Raw genomic sequence first — 16,615 nt, 5'->3', positions numbered from 1 at the left:
GTCAAAACAAAGAACAGCGGGCACAAACCCCTGCTACTTCATTTACTTGGTACAGTCCTGAACAGGATGTGCAGAGGAGCTAGTTTTGTTTGGTAGCTGTTTTTATGCAGAGAAGTGTGTGTTCGGAGGTGCTGAAGAAGGCAAGGCTGCATTCTGCCCTGCTGAACAAGGTCCAAGTACCTGAGTGTTGCGTGACATCTCCCCAAGACACAGATCCAGAGAGGCTGGATGTGGAGCGAGGAGCCAGACAGCACGGGCAAATTACAGAGCCGGGACAAAGACTGAACTTTAGAGGTGTCTGCCGGCGGAATACGGGCCCCAACGGTGACGAGGTACCCCACGCTGAAACCTGCAGTTAAGTGTGCACACTACTTTAGTTAGGGACAGATAGGAAAAGACTCTGCACTGTGTTATACGAGTAAGGTAACAAGGACTCTGCGTTTTTTTTGTTTAATAAGGATTTCTGTGTTTTGCTTTTGGGAGTACAATCTGAGGCTTCCTATCCTTGACAAGCTATTCAAAGTGGTTGTATGTATATTGCATTATATCTACTGCTGTGCACATTCCCGCTTTTCTCTCCCTCCGTTCCCGCACTATTCCTCCACCTGTGTTGTGCAATATGTTATTAAATTTGCATTGATTAACCCCTGTGGTTCCGTGCAGTCCTTGCGTATCCCGTTACCTGCAGGTTATTACATATGCACCCTGCTAAGGTTTTCCCAACCTGTCCCTGGGTTCACCGGATACTGAAGGCTCTCCCCCCTGATGAGAGGAGCCAGAGCATCTCATTATGTTTGCTACCTAGTACTTGTGTGTTGGTCCTGTCCCTTTGCTCTCGTCTGCAAGTCTCCAGCACCAGTCCTGCTTGTAGCCAGTTCTGCTGTGCTGTATTCCTGTTTGTTTCCTGGACCCATCTTGTCTGTTCCCTGTAGTCCATTGTGCTGATGAAGTCCGGTGTTCTACCCGAGTCTGGTCACCTGCTTAAGTCTGATATCCTGTCTGAGTCCAGCTAACCTTGGGTCCTGAGTATTTAGGTACCTGTGTATCAAGGGACCGGTGTATCCATATACCGGCATGTCCTGAGCCTGAAGACTCCAGCCTTATTTGTGTTTGCGGTACCTGAAGCCTTGCTGTGTTCTGCACCTGAAGTCTTTCTGTGTCTTGTACCTGAAGCCTGTGAGCTACTTTAAGTCTGTGTCATGTGAATAAAGCCCTGTTTGTATCTTAAATTTGAAGTCCTGAGTACCTGTTGTGCTTGCTCCAACCTGCTGCAGTCCATGCCTATTTTGCCTGACCTGCTGCGATTCATGCCTGTTGTGCCTGCACCACCCTGCTACAGTTAATGCCTGCTGCGCCTGATGACCTGTGCCTGAGAATCAAGTCTGGAAGGTCCGTACCTGCTTGTACCCTTTCTGCCTGCCCCTTTTCAGACTGTGTTCCTTGTGCTGCCCTGTTTGCTGCTGTTCTCCTTGTCCTGCTGTCACCCTGTACCGTTTAGCTGCCACAGATCCGGTCACTGCCTTTGGAGTGGTACATGTCACGGTGCATGTTTAGTTAAACTACTGTCACTAAAGGGTAAGCTTGGTTTCCCCCTGTGGTCTAGTGGGTCGACTCCTCCTCGATGCCTCATCCATGGCAGTGAGCGTAACACCTGGCAAAAAGTGCCATAGACTCCCAGAGGAGAGAAATGTGGACTAAAATGATGTGGGCAGAAGTTTGTGTAGACCTCATTGTGTGCTCGTGTGACGCCCGGGAAAAACCAGGTTGTCACAGAGTCTGCACAAATCTTCCAGGTGCAGGACTCTCTCCTCTCTGGTCACCAACACAATCCCCACACAGGTACACAACACCAACCATCAAACCCTAGTTTCCCCCCAGGACAATAGGGACAGCGAGACGGAAGCCCAACAAGGGGGATGGGGCATCTGCCTGTTAAGATCCCATGGGTCAGTTCTCGCGGGCCACAGCTCCCACAGGCAAAGTCACCGGGAGTGGACTTCCCCGTTTCATGCGGACTAGTCAACACACAAGACACAAACCTGAAATGCTGGAGGAAGGGCCCTTGTTCTGTTCTACCAGTGTGCAGGACCCGAGCACACCCCTCCGGAGGCTACCGGTTACCGGCAGTTGGTTTACTATCTGGACTCTGTGTGACTTTATTCAAAACAGTGAGTACACCGGTATCATCCGGTCCAACCCAGCAGACTGCGCCCCATCACTCCATCTCACCAACACCTGGGCCTCGGGACAACACCTCCCCTACCCGTGGAGGGGATACCATCCTGCTTCCCCGCTCCATCAGCCCCGGCCACCCCATACCAAGGCAGCGGCGGTGTCACCAACAATCACCGCAACCCACGGGTGGCATCACTGACACAGCCTCCCCCATATCGACTTAGCCCCCCTTTTAACTTGCGGGCGACGGAGCGCTGCCCAGGCCCGGATCCAGCTGCCACTCGAGCCACAGCAACCGCCCGGATCCAAGCGTCTCTCGTGAGCTCTCCCTGCTGAGGTCGGTTCCCCGCCCGCAACAGTCACTTATTAAAAAGGGGCGAGAGGTTGTGATATGGTGGGTTGGGTACCATTTGGTCTATGTTCATATTTGTACTGATTTAAGGAGGAGTGTTGCCTTGTTTCCCTGTACTATCCTTTATAGAGTCTTAATCACATTGGCTCAGTTACCATCTGCAGCCTGGATGTGTCCATGCCTCTTGATGAACCCCTGCTGACATTTCCTGATTGTCCATTCATGATACCCACTGAGCGTTTATACATTTTATATACACAGTGAGTCCTTGTGAGATGAGCGAATCGGTCGCGGTTCGGCTCGAGCTTGGTTCGCCGAACGGAGGTCTGGTTTGAGTTCGGTTCGGCGAACCGGATCGGCGAACCACTCAAACCCATAGGAAACAATGAGAGGCAATCACAAACACATAAAAACACATTATAAATGTACACATACAGTTAATAAACATTGCCATAGCACTTACCGGTCCCCGGGATGCATCCTGCACTCTGTCTCCCGACGCTTTTCCATCGGTAATTGCAGTGTCTTCCCGGTAACCAGTAGTGATGCAGGACCTATCGCGACGTCAAAATAGCCATGTGACCAGTCACGTGTCTATCATCTCATTGGCTACAGACTGGTCACATGACTATGACGCGTCATGCTAGGACCTGTCATTGCATCTCTCTGGTACACGGTGCACGTTTGTGTATCGCCGTGTACCGGCGACATGCTCTAGCACACGGTCGACCCCCCGTTCTGCTTCCCCGTTCCCTTATTGACCGGCTGACACAGCCGGTCAATAACGGAGATCACTGTTGCCCTAGCAACGCGCTTGGTAGAAGTGACGGTGACGTCACCGCTACCACACGCAGCGGCACCGGAATCACGTGATCGGAGCAGCGTCGCTATGGCAACCCGTCACTTACAGCCGGGAGCCTGTGGTCACTCTCACAGAGTGATTTCTGCATGAAGCACAGCGTCCTTTCTCTCATGCTGTCTAATGTAGCAGAGCTGCATGTGTTGAGAAAGAAGACAGAAGAGCAGGATCGTGGAGGGGTGAGAGGGAGTAATAAACATGGAGTCTTCAAGTGTGTCTGTGTATTTATTTCTATTAAAGTATTTTTTTTCTGTGTGGTGTTTTTTTTTAACCCTTTATTGGAGATTCTTAATGGCCGGGTCAAACTTGCCTGACATTAAGAATCTCTGGCTTAATACTAGCTAGTAAAACAAAGCTAGTATTAACCCTTATTACCCAGCAAGCCACCCGGCTTCAGGGCTTCTATGAAAGCGCCATTTCTGGGGTGGCTGCGGACTGCAATTGGCAGCAGAGGGGCCTAGAAACCTCGGGCTAACCTGTGCTGCGGATTTCAATCCCCAGCTGCTTAGTTGTACCCGGCTGGACACAAAAATGGGGCGAAGCCCACGTCGTTTTTTTTTTTTTTTTAATTTCATAAAATTCATGAATTAATTAAAAAAAGGGCTTCCCTATATTTGTAGTTCCCAGCCGGGTACAAATAGGCAGCCGGGGGTTGGGGGCAGCCGTACCTGCCTGCTGTACTTGGCTAGCATACAAAAATATGGCGAAGCCCACGTCATTTTTTTTGTAGTTTTTTGGCAAAAAAAATGCTTCCCTGGATTTTCCATTGCCAGTGAAGGTAACACCAAGCAGTGGGGGTTAGCAGCCAGTAGCTGCTTGGATTACCCTTATCTAGCAATACAAAAAATGCAGCGGGAGCCCATATATATATATATTTTTTAATTATTTATTTAAATAACTAAAAACAAAAAGGGCTTCCCTGTATTTTGATTGCCTGACATCACAGTGCTGTAAAAATAAATCATTAAAAAAAATGACATAGCGCTCCGCGGTATTTTTGATTCTCAGCGCAGATAAAGCAGACAGCTCTGGGTTGCCACCCCCATCTGCCTGGCGTTATTTTGGCTGGCAATCAAAATACAGGGAAGCCCATTCATTTTTTTTATTTAAAAAAATAGTTAAAAAAAATGACGTTGGGTCCCTCCATTTTTGATAGCCAGCTAGGGTAAAGCAGACGGCTGTAGCCTGAAAACCACAGCTGGCAGCTTTACCGTGGTTGGGGATCCAATGTGGAGGTCACCCCAGGCTCTTTTTTATAATTATTTTATAAATAATAATAATTACAAAAAAAAAGTAGGGTCCCCCCCAAATTGGATCACCAGCCAAGGTAAAGCGGACAACTGTGGTCTGGTATTCTCTGAGTGGGAAGGTCCATAGTTATTGGCCCTTCACAGCCTAAAAATAGCAGGCCGCAGGTGCCCCAGAAGTGGCGCTTCACCACAGCTCATCCCGTGCCCTGGTGCAGTGGCAAACGGGGTAATAAATGGGGTTGATACTAGCTGTAAGGTCACCTGACATCAAACCCAGCAGTTTGTGATGTCATGGCGTCTATCAGATACCCGACATCATAAACTGTCAGTACTAACAAAAAAATAGACAAAAAAAAGTCTTTGAAAAAACAGTCCCCAAAACATTCCCTCTTTCACCAATTTATTGTAAGTAAAAAACAATAAGGGGCTACCACGACGACTCTGGACCGTCTAGAATATGGGGGGAGACACTCAGGGAACGTATCCCCCATTTTCTAGGAGTGCAGACCCTCCACTCTCCCCGGGTCCACAGCAGCAGAGTCTATGTCGTAACGGTTGCTACCAAAGCTTCAATGCCCTGCTCATGAGGTAAGGACATGCCTAATCAGGAGAACTATTCTACATTTCCAAATATTGATATTTGCTGATATTATTGCTATTCCACCTACTATATATTGGGGATAGGATCTTGGAGATGGAATACCCCTTTAAGTCCAGTTATCCAGCTGAATGAATACTAAACAACAGAGCTCGCTATTTAGACATGTTTTCTTGTGGCGTATAACGGACTCTCATGTTTGGTAGTCATTCAGCAGGGCAACTATAAAATCAAATACTTCCATTTGGAAATGTAGTATAGCTCTCCTGATCAACTATGTTCCTTACCTCATGAGCAGGGCATTGCAGTAATAATATTAATAATGAATTCATTTATATAGCGCTATTAATTCCACAGCGCTTTACATACATTGGGAACACTGTCCCCATTGGGGCTCACAATCTAAATTCCCTATCTATATGTTTTTGGAGTGTGGGAGGAAACTGGAGAACCCGGAGGAAACCCACGCAAACATGGGGAGAACATACAAACTCCATGCAGATGGTGTCCTTGGTGGGAATTGAACCCAGGACCTCAGCGCTGCAAGATTGCAGTGCTAACCACTGAGCCACCACAAGACTGCAGTGCTAACCACTGAGCCACCGTGCTTCCCATTTAGCTTACAGATGCATAACCACCACTCACTGTGTCTGAACACAGGAAGCTGAGCTGACAGCCGCTCTGTGCATGCGGCAGCGTCTATTGTGAAGGAGTGGGCCGCGGGGGATCAACGCTGCACAGGTACCGTGGGACCGATAGGGGGTGACCTGGCAGGGCCTAGGGAGGAGTTTTCTGTCGCATGTGTCATGGCATATGCGACAGAAATCAGAGGAGTAGGGTGAATGCGGCCGGCGCGCTGCTGTGCGCGCGGCCATCTTGGATTTCCGGGAGTGGGTCAGGGGGGCACTTTGGCGACACCGGGGGACCAGAGGGGACCGGGGAGGAGATTTATCATGTTTGTTCATGCCAGATGGGAGATAAATAATTTTTTACCGACGCTGTCATTTACTGTAACGAGATCATCGGTATACGGTGTATACCGGTGATCACGTGAGCGGGGCCCAGAAAAAACAGCCTAAATCATGATCTCCAGGATCTCAGCTACCCCCTTAAACCCCGGAGATTTTCTGACGCTGGGGGGCGCTATTCACTTATTTATGCCTGCTGTTTATAAACGGCAGATCAGAATAAGGCTACATTCACACGACCAATCCGTTTTTGCGGTCCGCAAAAAACGGTTCGTTTTTTTACGGGTGCGTCCGTGTGGCATCCGTTTCTGTTCCATATACGGTCCGTATGTCATCCGTGTGCCTTACGTTTGTTTGCGTACTGCAAAAAAACTGAAGGAGGGAAAATACATAAATTTACCCAGGATCTGTGACGCCCTGGACCCCCAGAGGTCACAGGTAACAACACACACCCCCACCCCAGTGAGGCACCAGCAGCCAACAAGTCCTGACCGCCTCCCTCAGGTCTAGCCAGGCACACCAGGTGGGCGGAGCCAGGCGGATAGGCACACCCTCCGAGGAGTCTGCTGGCCTGAGGCAGGGAAAGGACAAGTGAGTCGAGTAGGGAGAGGAGTAGGGAGAGGAGTAAAAGTGGCGAGCTGAGAGTCAGGGGCCTAGGACCCCTTGGAACAGTCAGGTAGGCAGACGGTGGTGGCCGTCTGCAGGAGTCCGGTCAGGGACTGAACTGCGGAACCGTAGGGATCGAGAAGAGGGTGGTGACCCTTCGGACCCGAACCGGGGAGCTAACAAGTCAACCGGAGCACCAGGCAGGGTACTCAGACCCCGTTCTAGCCCAGAAGCAACTGGGCGCAGACAAATTTACTGATTGCGGTCTGGACCTCAGGGGTTCATTCCCACCCAAAGTCCCGATAGACGGCAACAGTCCACCGATTCTGGATAAGAGCCACCGCCAAGGGCCAGAGATCCAAAGGGCCAGCGCCTGCGAGCAAAAGGGCACCTCCGGTACCCAAAAGCCGGGGAGCGGATTACTGTTGCTGAAGCATAGGAGTCACTATAGCAAATTTAAAGGTGCAGGAGAAAGGCGACATCACCAACCTCACTGGGGACACGCGCAGCCGGCTGCGGGCACCGATCTACACCGAACTTGGTTTACCATTGACTCTGTGTGGTTTAATCGTGAGTACACCAGTGCCATCAGGCACCGCACCGGGACCAACAAACCCCCTACCCACGGAGGGGCAACACCTAGCTGCGACCCACCACCAATCCTGGACGAGCCCCCTCACCGCAGCAGTGGTGCCCATCACCTCACCACGACCCGTGGGTGGCGTCACGAACTGTTACCGGTCACCGTGGCTCCGGCCGTGAAACCGGTCCACCCCAAACCAAACAACCAAACCCCCCCTTTCCAGAGCGACGTGGCCCCCGTTCCGGAGGCGCTCGAGCCACCGACAACCCGAGCCCGGATCCGAGTGGCTCGGCGTAGAGCAGCCGAGCCCCCAGGGCGGTACAGATCCATAGCTTCAACCTACATGATGCAGTCACATGTTCCCTCCAGTGCCATTTTCTACTGGTTTTCACAGCGTAGAGCGCTCTGGTGATTTTCTTGTGCTTGTGCACTTCATATCAGTCTTTTCTGTCATTATAATGGCAGAAAGACACATAATGTCCCACTCTCCTGCATTTTGTAATTTTGCACCCTTTGGTGCCTTTCATGTGGCACTAAGGGGTGCTTAGCCTTGTATTTAGCCAAAAAAAATGAAAAAGAAATGACGTGGGGTTCCCCCTATTTTTGTAGCCAGCTAGGGTAAAGCAGACGGCTGCAGCCTGCAGACCACAGCTGGCAGCTTCACCTTGGCTGGTAATCCAAAACTGAGGGCACCCCACGCTGTTATTTTAAATTAAATAAATAATTTTAAAAAAAAACCATGTGGGGTCCCCCCAAAATTGGATCACCAGCTTGGAGTCAAGCGGGGTAATGTGTGCAGAGTGCCAGGTGGGCGGAGCCAAGCGGGGTAATGTGTGCAGAGTCCCAGGTGAATGGAGTCAAGCGGGGTAATGTGTGCAGAGTCCCAGGTGGGCGGAGCCAAGCGGGGCCATGTGTGCGGAGTGCCAGGTGGGCGGAGCCAAGCGGGGTAATGTGTGCAGCGTCCCAGGTGGGCTGAGCCAAGCGGAGTAATGTGTGCAGACTCCCAGGTGGGCGCAGCCAAGCGGGGCCATGTGTGCGGAGTGCCAGGTGGGCGGAGTCTAGCGGGGTAATGTGTGCAGAGTGCCAGGTGGGTGGAGCCAAGCGGGGTAATGTGTGCAGAGTGCCAGGTGGGCGGAGCCAAGTGGGGCCATGTGTGCGGAGTTCCAGGTGGGTGGAGCCAAGCGGGGTAATGTGTGCAGAGTACCAGGTGGGCGGAGCCAAGTGGGGTAATGTGTGCAGAGTCCCAGGTGGGTGGAGCCAAGCGGGGTAATGTGTGCGGAGTGCAAGTGGGTGGAGCCTAGCGGGGTAATGTGTTGCGTAGTGCAAGTGGGTGGAGCCTAGCGGGGCCATGTGTGCGGGCGGCGGAGTGCGAAGTGGGTGGAGCCTAGCAGGGCCATGTGCGCTGAGGACGCCAGTGCCGGGGACAGCATGGCTGGTGACAGGTGAGTGTGAGTGTGTGTGTGTATGTGTGTACATGCCGCGTGCAGGAGGGGGCGGAGCCCAGCGGGGAAGTGTCGGCTCCCTGCACACGTAACTAGGATAAATATCGGGTTACTAAACAAAGTGCTTTGCTTGGATACCCGATATTTATCTTGGTTACCAGCTTACCGCAGGCTGCGAGCGATGGCTCCCTGCACACTGTAGCTGTAAAAAGCCCTGCTTTTGCTGATAGAACCGTTCTCGAATGTAACTCGAACTGTCGAGCTTTTAGCAAAAAGCTCGAGTTCGAGTTCTAACTAGAACACCCCCCAAAGTCACTCGAACCGTGAACTGGAGAACCGCGAACCGCGCTCAACTCTACTTGTGTTATTACATAGTGATGTCCTTACCTTGGACTTCTGGATAATTACTGATTAAAACCAGGGAGAAATTCAAAGTTATGGTGGTTGAGTCAGTGCCACCTGCCATGAGTGAGATGAGGGTCATTAAGAGGCTGGTCTCGTTGAAATTACTCTCTGACCTGTTTTCCTCCTGTTAAACAGATATAAGATGTCAGCATTAAATCAGTCACTGGTTAGGTACAATGTCATCGTCCAGAGAAATCAGAGGCACCATAGATGATCCTTGTAAAACTGCAACCTTTCTCAAGCCTAAAAATTCCAGTCTAAAGTGGACCAGAGATTGAAGTTTTATGAGGACCATCTCTTCTGCCTTGGATTTTTCTGGATTTCTACTGTTTTTGGACCTAGTATGAAGGCCTGCAGAGCAAGCACAAGTTTATCAATGATGCACGGGATTTATATAATGGGCTGAGCAGTTACAATGTAGTCATTTATCTATTTATTACCCTCACTCTGTACAACTTCCATTTGGCCTGGGGCTGGAGTGGGGTGGGCCAGTTTCTGCACTAATTTAACTATGCTGTTTATTGCATAGATTTCGTTCCCTGACCCATCCCTTTCTTGCATCGTCTATATTAGTCAACTTCTCCCACCATTCTTTGACCCAACGTTAGTTCCTAGTCTGTTTATCTGCTAGCAACCGTTTCTTGAGCTTGTCAGTATTGATTCTCCCACTACCGACCCTGCTTGCATACCCAACCAGTCTGACCTCTGCACTCCTGACCATGGCCTTGTACTGTCAACCTGCACTGCCTGCCCTGACTGTGGACCATTTGACCACATCTCTGCTCACCTCTTGTACCTCGCTTCCATGCCTTTGATATTCCAGTCAATTGCTCCAGTTCCTGGGAACTGTTCTGGAGTGGTACATTGTGTCCAGAACCCTAGTGAAGACCCATTAGATACTTAGTCATTAGGGATGAGTGGAGAGCGCACGAGACAGAACGCGCGAGACAGAGCGCGCGAAAGAGTGTGTGTGAGTGTGTGTGTGAGAGTCTGTGTGAGTGTGTGAGAGTGAGTGAGAGGCATTCTGTTTGTCAAAAAAGCGTTTGGGTTTGGGAGCTGTTCTGGCGACTACGTAAAAGCCGCGTGCTGCTCTGAGCACGTTATTCCAAGACACCAGAAATACAGTCACGCAACTTCTACATACTGTTTCTGCCTTTTCCAATCCATTTCAGCTTGTTCCTCAGTCACCAAAGCTCGCCATTAGGTCCAACATGAAATTATTCGAGTTTCCTATAGACTTACATTGCGCATCGAGTATTCGCAAAAAGTGGAAAAGAGCCGAAATATTCGTCGGATATTCGCGAAGGCGGATATTTAGATATTCGATCATTCCTAGTAGTCATGTTTCTTCTGAGTAAGCCCAGCCCTGGCCACCCATGGGTGTGACATTACGTTTGGACTCAGTTGACAAGTCTGGATCCCAAGCCTTTTGCTCATATCTTATGCGAGGAGGTCCGCTCACAGCGCAAACCTCATGACCAACTGATGCAGACCATTAATGTGGTGGCAACCCAGCTGCAAGGTCTGTCCTCCACTATGTCTGCCTTCTTCCTGCACTTTTGGTTTGTGTCTTGTGTGTTGACTAGTCCACATGAAACGGGGAAGTCCACTCCCGGTGTCTTTTCTGTGGGAGCTGTGGCCCGCGAGAACTGACCCGTGGGATCTTAACAGGCACTTGCAGACGCCCTTTCTCCCGCGTTGGGCTTCCGTCTCGCTCTATCTGGGCTGTCGGTGGGACAAGACTTGGAATCTTGTCCCCTGCTGGTTAATTAGAAAGGTGCTTGAAGCTGTCCTTGCCCTAGGGTCCAGGTACCCTGACTGTGCACGGCCTCCGGACCGGATTCCCACTGTCGGCACCGGCGGGCTACAAACCTACCCCGATCCACTTAAGGTCTCCCGCGATCGGATCTCCGTCACCTGTGGCCCTGCTCTGCCGTCTGCCACCTAGTCAGCTCAGTTAGTCCAGTAGTCCGGGGCTCCAACCCCTGACCACCACTTCACCATCCTCTCACTTCAACTGTCTCCACTTCACTGTCTAGCACTTGACTGTCTGTTTCACTCCACTGACACCTCAGAACTCCTAGGTGGGCGACACCATCTGCCTGGCTCCGCCCACTGGTGTGTCCCTATTGTCCTGGGGGGTGACTAGGGTTTGATGGCTGGTGTTGTGTATCTGAATTTGGGGTTGTGTTGGAAGGCCAAGGAGGAGGGGATCCTGCATCTGGAAGATGGATGCAGTCTTCTGTGACAAGACAGATTTTGTCAGGGCATCACATATATATATATAAAAGAAATCCAATATGGTGGCATACAGTATAAACCAGCAAGGAGGCTAGGATGGAGTACATATATACACTAAAGAGGCCCAGGATGGGAGACTTTAGTACAGGATCGAGGACATTACTACATAATGGGGGGGCAAAATGAATGTCCTTATAGGATGTAGAATGCTACAAGGGCCCATACATCTGACCAACACACAGTACATTCTAAGGCTATGTGCGCACTTTGCGTTTTTACCTGCATTTCAGCTGCGTTTGAACTGCAGCGTTTTCATGCCAAAATGTCTGCGTTCTGCTTTTCAAGCAAAGTCAATGGGACATTGAGCTTTCTTGTGCGCACTTTACCGTTCAAAACGCTGCGTTTAATGTGCATAAATTTGGGCAAAAACTCAGCGTTCAAAGACGCAGCATGTCAATTGTTTTTGCCATTTTGGCTGTGTTTTGATAACATTGAAGTCAATGACAAATGTCAGAACGCATCAAATCTCAAAATTCTAGCATTTTACATGCTTTTTGGATGCTGAAAACATGCGTTTTTGACTTTGAAAACACATGTTCTTTGAACTTACTATTAATGGAATGATATGTCCCTTTACACACATACATAGGGGTACTTTGCACACTACGACATCGCAAGCCGATGCTGCAATGCCGAGTGCGATAGTCCCCGCCCCCGTCGTTTTGTGCGTCACCGGCAATTAGTTGCCCATGGCGCACAAAGTTGTTAACCCCCCCTCACATGTACTTACCTCCCGGGCGACGTCGCTGTGGGCGGTGAACATCCACTTCCTGAAGGGGGAGGGACGTTTGGCGTCACAGCGACGTCACACAGCGGCCGGCCAATAGAAGTGGAGGGGTGGAGATGAGCGGGACGTAAACATTCCACCCACCTCCTTCCTTCCGCATTGCTGGTGGGACGCAGATAAGCTGTGTTCGTCGTTCCCGACGTGTCACACGGAGCGATGTGTGCTGCCTCTGGAAAAATGAACAACCGGCACGCAGAAGGAGGAACGACATTTTGAAAATGAACGACAAGTCAACGAGCAACGATAAGGTGAGTATTTTTGCTCGTTCACAGTCGCTCGTAGCTGTCACACACTACGATATGTCTGACGATGCCGGATGTGCGTCACTAACGACGTGACCCCGATGACATATCGCCCGATATATCGTATCGTGTGACGCCGGCATTAGTTGTGTCTAGCAACCATCATGGCCTCATGGGCACAGCGCTCTGTAGCAGATAGTGTGTATAATTCACATTGAAGAGGACAATAATAGTCACAGATCACAGGATCATAGGGAGAACTTAAAGGATCAGAGGATGAGGGCCCCATCCAACACTTCAACCTCAGTATTTTCCCTAAGCTACTATGGTATGTCGCCAGTGCACAACTCCTGGAGCACAGTACCACAGAATGACACGCAATGTGTGACCATAGCGACCCGTGTCTCCCCAGCTCCACGGTGCAAACTCACAAGCACCCACTGACCCCAACTCCTTCCCTCATCTTTCCTGCCCTGCGATGACCGTGATGGATATTACTCTTATATTGAGTGATGTCATTAAAGGGACCGAGCTGTGACCCCCTAACCCTGTATGTGGAATCTCACATCAGTACCTCTTTAATCTTCAGCAGGAAGTAGTCAATGAAGTCTCGGGGGGCGGCTGGATTCAGACTTCGCTTGTGCTCTTCAATGTATTTTTCAACAAATGATTTAATCTGTGATCTTTCCTTGAAGATTTTGTCCCGGAGAAACGGGATCTTGAGGAGAACTGGAAAAATATTTCCAATCTGCAGGAGGAAAAATACGTAAAAATGTGTGAGCTGCATCATATGGAGACTGTTCTGCACATGCAACATTCACCATGAGGATGAGGAGGTCGGATCAGGAGCCCGGAGACTGCAGCGGACACTGGAGTTTACCGTGTGTAACACCGACAGATACAATGAGGATAATGAGGGGAGAGTAAAGGCCCCGTTACACGTAACGACATATAACGATATATATCGCCGGGGTCACGGATTCCGTGACGCACATCCGGCATCGTTAGCGACGTCGTTGCGTGTGACACCAACGAGCGGCCGTTAACGATGGAAAATACTCACCAAATCATCCATCGTTGACACGTCGCTCATTTTCAAAAAATCATTGATTGTTGAGGACGCAGGTTGTTCGTCGTTCCCGAGGCAGCACACATCGCTACGTGTGACACCCCGGGAACGACAAACAACAGCTTAACTGTGGCCGCCGACAATGAGAAAGGAAGGAGGTGGGCGGGATGTTCTGCCCGCTCTTCTCCACCCCTCCGCTTCTATTGGGCGGCCGCTTAGTGACACTGCTGTGACGCTACACGCACCGCCCCCTTAGAAAGGAGGCAGTTCGCCGGCCACAGCGATGTCGCTAGGCAGGTAAGTAGTGTGACGGCTCCTAACGATATTGTGCACCACGGGCAGCGATTTGCTCGTGACGCACAACCGACGGGACAGGTGCTTCCACTAGCGATATCGCTGCGTGTAACACCCCCTTAATGGTGAAAGGAAGACAAGTCCTGACAACATTACAGCATCCGTCATAGTGATCACTCATCTGTATATTTCTAGAGAGTAGAGATTGCAAACCCAAACTGCAAAGTCCAGGGTTTGTGTGAAGAGGTGGCCGGATTCCCACCCCGGAAGCCACAATCATAACTGTATATATTGATGTATAGAGTAATGTAAGAATGTAAACTATATTGTAAAGGGAAGATTTTGCCATCCAGTGACCAGTTAAGATAGTGTTACAGAAAACAGATTACAACGGTAAAAGAATGAGTTAAGCTGTGGGAGTAGCCCCCAGGGGAGGAGCTGCTTCCTGTGCTTAGAAAAGAGACTCCATCTGACTGTAAGGGGTGCTTCACACACAGCGAGCTCGCTGCCGAGATCGCTGCCGAGATCGCTGCTGAGTCACGCTTTTTGTGACGCAGCAGTGACCTCATTAGCGATCTCGCTGTGTGTGACAATGAGCAGTGATCTGGCCCCTGCTGCGAGATCGCTGCTTGTTACACACAGCCCTGGTTCGTTTTCTTCAAAGGCGCTCTCCTGCTGTGACACACAGATCGCTGTGTGTGACAGCGAGAGAGCGACAAATGAAGCGAGCAGGGAGCAGGAGCCGGCGTCTGACAGCTGAGGTAAGCCTGTAACCAAGATAAACATCGGGTAACCAAGGTGGTTACCCGATATTTACCTTAGTTACCAGCCTCTGCAGCTCTCACGCTGCCTGTGCTGCCGGCTCCGGCTCTCTGCACATGTAGCTGCTGTACACATCGGGTTAATTAACCCGATGTGTACAGCAGCTAGGAGAGCAAGGAGCCAGCGCTAAGCAGTGTGCGCGGCTCCCTGCTCTCTGCACATGTAGCTGCATTACACATCGGGTTAATTAACCCGATGTGTACTGTAGCTAGGAGAGCAAGGAGCCAGCGCTCAGTGTGCGCGGCTCCCTGCTCCCTGCACACACAGCTAAGCGGTGTGCGCTGGTAACTAATGTAAACATCGGGTAACCATACCCGATGTTTACCTTAGTTACCAGTCTCCGCAGCTTCCAGACGGCGGCTCCGTGCAAGCGCAGCGTCGCTTGCACGTCGCTGCTGGCTGGGGGCTGTTCACTGGTCGCTGGTGAGATCTGCCTGTTTGACAGCTCACCAGCGACCATGTAGCGATGCAGCAGCGATCCTGACCAGGTCAGATCGCTGGTCGGATCGCTGCTGCATCGCTAAGTGTGAAGGTACCCTACGTTGAAGCTAGGGCCAGAGAGAGCTGAGTGTGACCAGGTATGCCAAAATGGGCAGGACTCCACAAACTACTCGGCGTAAAGACTTCTGGATGTCTAGAGCATAAGGCTCAGGGCTGATATTGTAAAGACACCAGAAAGCCCCCTTCCCTATAGAGGTAGAAGACAAGTAGGCACCGGGAGGAAGTCAGGGAGCCCAAAGGTAAGAGAGGGAAAACTGGTAATGCTAGTGAAGACTATACGTTCTGTGCAATACAGAGTCAGCCCAGTTCTTTAGCGCTGAAACGTCTTAGACGTTTGGGGCAAAACACTTGAGTAGGGGGGCTAGTGAGGTACCTCAAAGGACTCCCAATGGAGGAGGAGAGGACGTGGAGCTACAGGTGTGTGAGAGAAGAGACTCTGAAGGTGGTGATAACCCAGTGAAAGAAACTGAGCCATTGAACTGTGTTGTAACATGAAACGGAGCCATTGAGTGTGCAGTATGTTCTCATTGTGACATGTTTCCAGAGGACATTAGTGTTGCTACCAAGTAAAAGTTTTTATATAAAATAAAATCCAGTGTCGCCTGATTTGCATGTGGTAGGACACCTGGGGTGGAGGAGACTGAAGGCAGCAGTGAACCAATAAGTGTACCGCACCCCACAGTGTTAACCGGGAACACATATTCTCTGTAGTGATACTGCAGGGAAAGCTCACCCACAACTACCACTTACATACTATAGGAGGATAAGGCTGCACATCGAACTTAGATAATGGTATAATGCCTCAAGCATATGGAAAAATATTGGAATATACAATGAAAAATGCTACTTGCTAATTTGAACATGTGAATAATGAAATGCATACCTGACATGAATATTAGGAAAAAGGAGATATTTAGCAATCGCATTGATCAATGTAACTGAGCCCCAAGACCTCGTCAAGGTATATCTCTATATTGGGGTCCCTAGCTGTGTGACCCTAACTGTGTGTCATCTCATTGCAATTAAAAACTGCTATGGGTGGAGAGGGGTAACTAAGGACTTTCTTATATAGGAGATGTTCAAATTAGCAAGTAGCATTTTTCATTGTTCCAATTATTCCAATATTTTTCCATATGCTTGAGGCATTATACCATTATCTAAGTTCGATGTGCAGCCTTATCCTCCTATAGTATGTAAGTTTTGGCTTGCACTCATATATATATATTAGTGCTCACTTCAGTTATCCTATTCAGTTATATGTAGTTTTTTTTTTTTCTGAATGTGAACACAGCTCCGCCCCTTTCGGCCATGTTTTTTCCATCTCCTATATAAGAAAGTCCTTAGTTACCCCTCTCCACCCA

General features: G+C 50.0%; 1 protein-coding gene across 2 annotated transcripts in view; it reads right to left on the bottom strand.

The window, feature by feature from the left end:
• LOC142316937 (cytochrome P450 2C8-like) overlaps positions 1 to 16,615 on the bottom strand; it is a 177,218-nt gene that overhangs the window by 54,179 nt on the left and 106,424 nt on the right. For both annotated transcript variants that reach the window (XM_075352721.1, XM_075352722.1), the window contains exons 6-7: positions 13,143 to 13,316; positions 9,221 to 9,362 (exon numbers count right to left, since the gene is read on the bottom strand). In XM_075352721.1, coding sequence (XP_075208836.1) covers positions 9,221 to 9,362; positions 13,143 to 13,316 — 316 coding nt within the window. The remainder of the gene's footprint in view (positions 1 to 9,220; positions 9,363 to 13,142; positions 13,317 to 16,615) is intronic.

Source organism: Anomaloglossus baeobatrachus, chromosome 6 (assembly GCF_048569485.1).
Source record: "Anomaloglossus baeobatrachus isolate aAnoBae1 chromosome 6, aAnoBae1.hap1, whole genome shotgun sequence".
Classification (NCBI taxonomy): domain Eukaryota; kingdom Metazoa; phylum Chordata; class Amphibia; order Anura; family Aromobatidae; genus Anomaloglossus; species Anomaloglossus baeobatrachus.
This window is presented reverse-complemented; position numbering and strand designations above follow the sequence as displayed.